Source organism: Poromitra crassiceps (assembly GCF_964638095.1).
Source record: "Poromitra crassiceps genome assembly, chromosome: 11".
Classification (NCBI taxonomy): Eukaryota; Metazoa; Chordata; class Actinopteri; order Beryciformes; family Melamphaidae; genus Poromitra; species Poromitra crassiceps.
The window spans coordinates 7,461,643-7,464,712 of record NC_139643.1 but is presented as its reverse complement, the minus strand read 5'-3'; the positions used below and the strand labels follow the sequence as shown (position 1 = coordinate 7,464,712).

Sequence of the window (3,070 nt, the reverse complement as noted above, 5' to 3'; positions counted from 1 at the left end):
ACGCCCGTCGCACAAAATCCTCTCCTCCTCTCCTCTAGAATGGTACAGGTTTTAAGCCCAGTTTTCTGCTCCAGATAGTCTTGTAAAACTAACACCCCCCTGCCCGAAGTATCACTTTCTGTCTTTTCCCTTCTGGTGTGAGGACCTCCAGAAGTCAGATTTTCCCATCAAAGGAGAAAAAAAAACGCATACTCTGATCATATCGAATATTGTTTTTTATTTTTGTCATTGGAACCCCGGTAGTCGCAATGCCGCCTTCGGGCTATTGGCGGATCAGAGTGGACGGCACGGAATTCGACGTCCGCAAGGCCGTCCTCTGCGGCTGCAGCCCATACTTCCGCGCTGTCTTCGCCCACGGTTGGACGTCGCAGGACGACGTCTACGAGATGGACGGCCCCGTGTCGACGAACGCGATGCGTCTCCTCCTAGACTCCGCCGACGCAGGCTCCGTCCCGGTGACCGAGAACAATGCGGAGGAGCTGTTGATAGCGGCGGATTACCTCGGCTTCGCCGGGGTGAAACGCTCCTGCTGCGAGTTCCTGGAGGCGCGGCTCCACCCGGGGAACTGCGTCGGCATCTTTACCTTGGCAGACCTATACCACTGTCCGGACCTGAGGAACGAGGCCTTTCTCTTTATCCTGCTGCGCTTTGAGCAGATCGCCGCATACTCCGAAGAGTTCCTGGGACTCTCTCTCGAGCGGTTGACGGACATCCTCGGACGGGACGATCTGAACGTGGGGCGGGAGAGCGCCGCGTTCGAGGCCGCGCTCCGCTGGATCGCCCACGCGCCCGAGGAGCGCGAAGGTCACATATCCGCGCTACTGCCCAAGATCCGCCTGGCCCTAATGGCCACGGACTACTTCGTCGACCGGGTGAAGAACCACGGTCTGGTGAAGGACGACGCAGAGTGTGAGGCGATCGTCGCCGAGGCCGAGAGGGTCATGCGTGATGTAAACGCCCAGATTCGGCCGCGCCAGCCACATGCCGTCCTGTTGGCCGTCACTCGAATCAGGTTTGGCGACGGTACAACTTCGAGGATTCGGCTATACGATCCACGTGACAAGTTCTGGGCCAATGTACCAAACAGTGAACTTCGGCCTATGCAAAATTACAGCGCCGCCGCTTTCCTAAATGGCGCTGTCTACTGTGTTGGCGGCTACATGAGCGATGAGAGAGGTTCGTTCTGCATTAACACCAGCGTGCGGAAGTTTGACCTCGGTACCCGTACTTGGCACGATGTGGCAGCCATGCATCATCCTCGCCCAGGGGGGCACAGCTTGGCAGTACTGAATGGCAGTATCTATGCCATGGGAGGCAAGGTAGGAAAGGTACAAACCGAGCAGGATGGGTTCGAGAGAGGCATCGTGCACGACAGTGTCGAACGCTATGATCCTGAGACCGACAAGTGGACTCTGCTCCAACCTATGAACGGGAAGAGGATGCACGCCAGCGCCACAGTACTGAACAACAAAGTCTACATCTGCGGTGGTGTAGTATATCGTCGTGTGACGGAGTATGAGCACTCTTATGAGACACATGAGGTCCTGGACACGGCCGAGTGCTACGACCCAGACACCGACCGGTGGACGAAGATCGCCCGCATGAGCGTCGAGCGTTCCCACTTGGGCGTCATTGCCTACAGACAGCGCATCTACGCAGTGGGCGGCCATGGTTTGGCCGGACGACTGCGCAGCGCCGAGGCCTACGACCCGCTAACCCAGAGGTGGAGCGCCGTGCCCGACATGCCGGAACCACGCACCAACTTCGGCATCGGGGTGGTGGACGACCAGTTGTTTGTATGCGGAGGATCACCCGACAGCTCCAAGGTGGAGAGCTACAAATGGAGTACCAACAAGTGGCACGAAGCCTGCGGGATGGGGGAGGATTGCATTTCAATCAGCTGCTGTGTGGCAAGCGGACTGTCCGACATGGCCGAGTACTCCGTGCCCCGCTACACCACGGCGCGTCTACGCAGTGGCCGGCAGTTATATCGGAACTAGACTGCACAGCGCCGAGGCCTACGGGCCGCTAACCGACACGTGGAGCGCCGCGCCCGACATGCCTCGTCCGCGCAGCAGCTTCGGCATCGAGGTGGTGGACGACCAGTTGTTCGTATGCGGAGGATCCCCCAACAGCTCCAAAGTGGAGCGCTGCGACTGGAGCACCAATGAGTGGCACGAAGCGTGCGGGACCGGGATGAGAGGCATTAGGATCAGCTGCTGTGTGGCACACGGACTGTCCGACATGGCAGAGTACTCACAACCTGGTCTAAAGCTTCTCTCTGTCATGACCTGTGAAACAGTGTGAAGAATAAATTAAAAACGCATACTCTGATCATTCTTGTAGAATATTGTTTTTTATTTGTATCATTGGAACCCTACAACTGCTGTACATAGCGTCAACTCCATGCTCATCACAGAGGTCTATATTTGTCTCTATTTCTTTTCTATGATTTACTCTAGGGGTTTGCTCTGCCCCACCGGTTATTCTCTCTTCATATATTTGTATTTATACCAGAACCCCAGAATGCCAGCACCAATAGCCATCAGCATTAAAACTAAAATGTGACACTGTGTTCTTTGTATTCTTTATTTTCGCAGGTGCAGAAAACACACATACACAGAAAATCAAAATCTGGTTCACGAGGCCCAGGGCCCTATGTAGAATTTCAGTAAATCAACAACATATATCAGGTAACAGAAGTGTCACTCCCACTATTTGTCCTGGAGTGTCTCAACCTTGACGGTGTCTTCAAGCATCTCAGCATCAGCGCTCCCCAAGGCCGCCACGGACGTCTTTGCCTTGGTTAAGTGCTTCGCATACATCATGTAGTGGCCGTAGTCCCTCGCGGCCAAACCAAACCCGTGTTCGTCAATGTCGCGCCAGAGCAGCTCGGTCAGCCAGTTTTCGGGCCACGGGACGTATGAGGGGTGGCACACCTTGACGACGTTCATGGCATTGTAGGTGGTAGCACCGCGTTCGCCCTTGGTGGCAAAGGCGCTGTCGATCAGCATGGTGTCCTGCCCCAGGCAATCCATCATGCACAGGTCGAGCGCGAATGGGCGGCGCT

At 55.8% G+C, this 3,070-nt stretch overlaps 1 protein-coding gene across 1 annotated transcript; it reads left to right on the top strand.

Annotated features, from left to right (window-relative positions):
- Positions 1 to 248: 248 nt before the first annotated feature.
- Positions 249 to 2,307, top strand: LOC310784802 (kelch-like protein 10; the record flags this gene model as incomplete). The annotated part of the gene is made up of 3 exons (XM_083645846.1): positions 249 to 1,218; positions 1,495 to 1,671; positions 1,976 to 2,307. The coding sequence occupies 3 exons, from the start codon at positions 249 to 251 to the stop codon at positions 2,305 to 2,307; spliced, it is 1,479 nt and encodes a 492-aa protein (XP_083501972.1).
- Between the last annotated feature and the right edge of the window lie 763 nt (positions 2,308 to 3,070).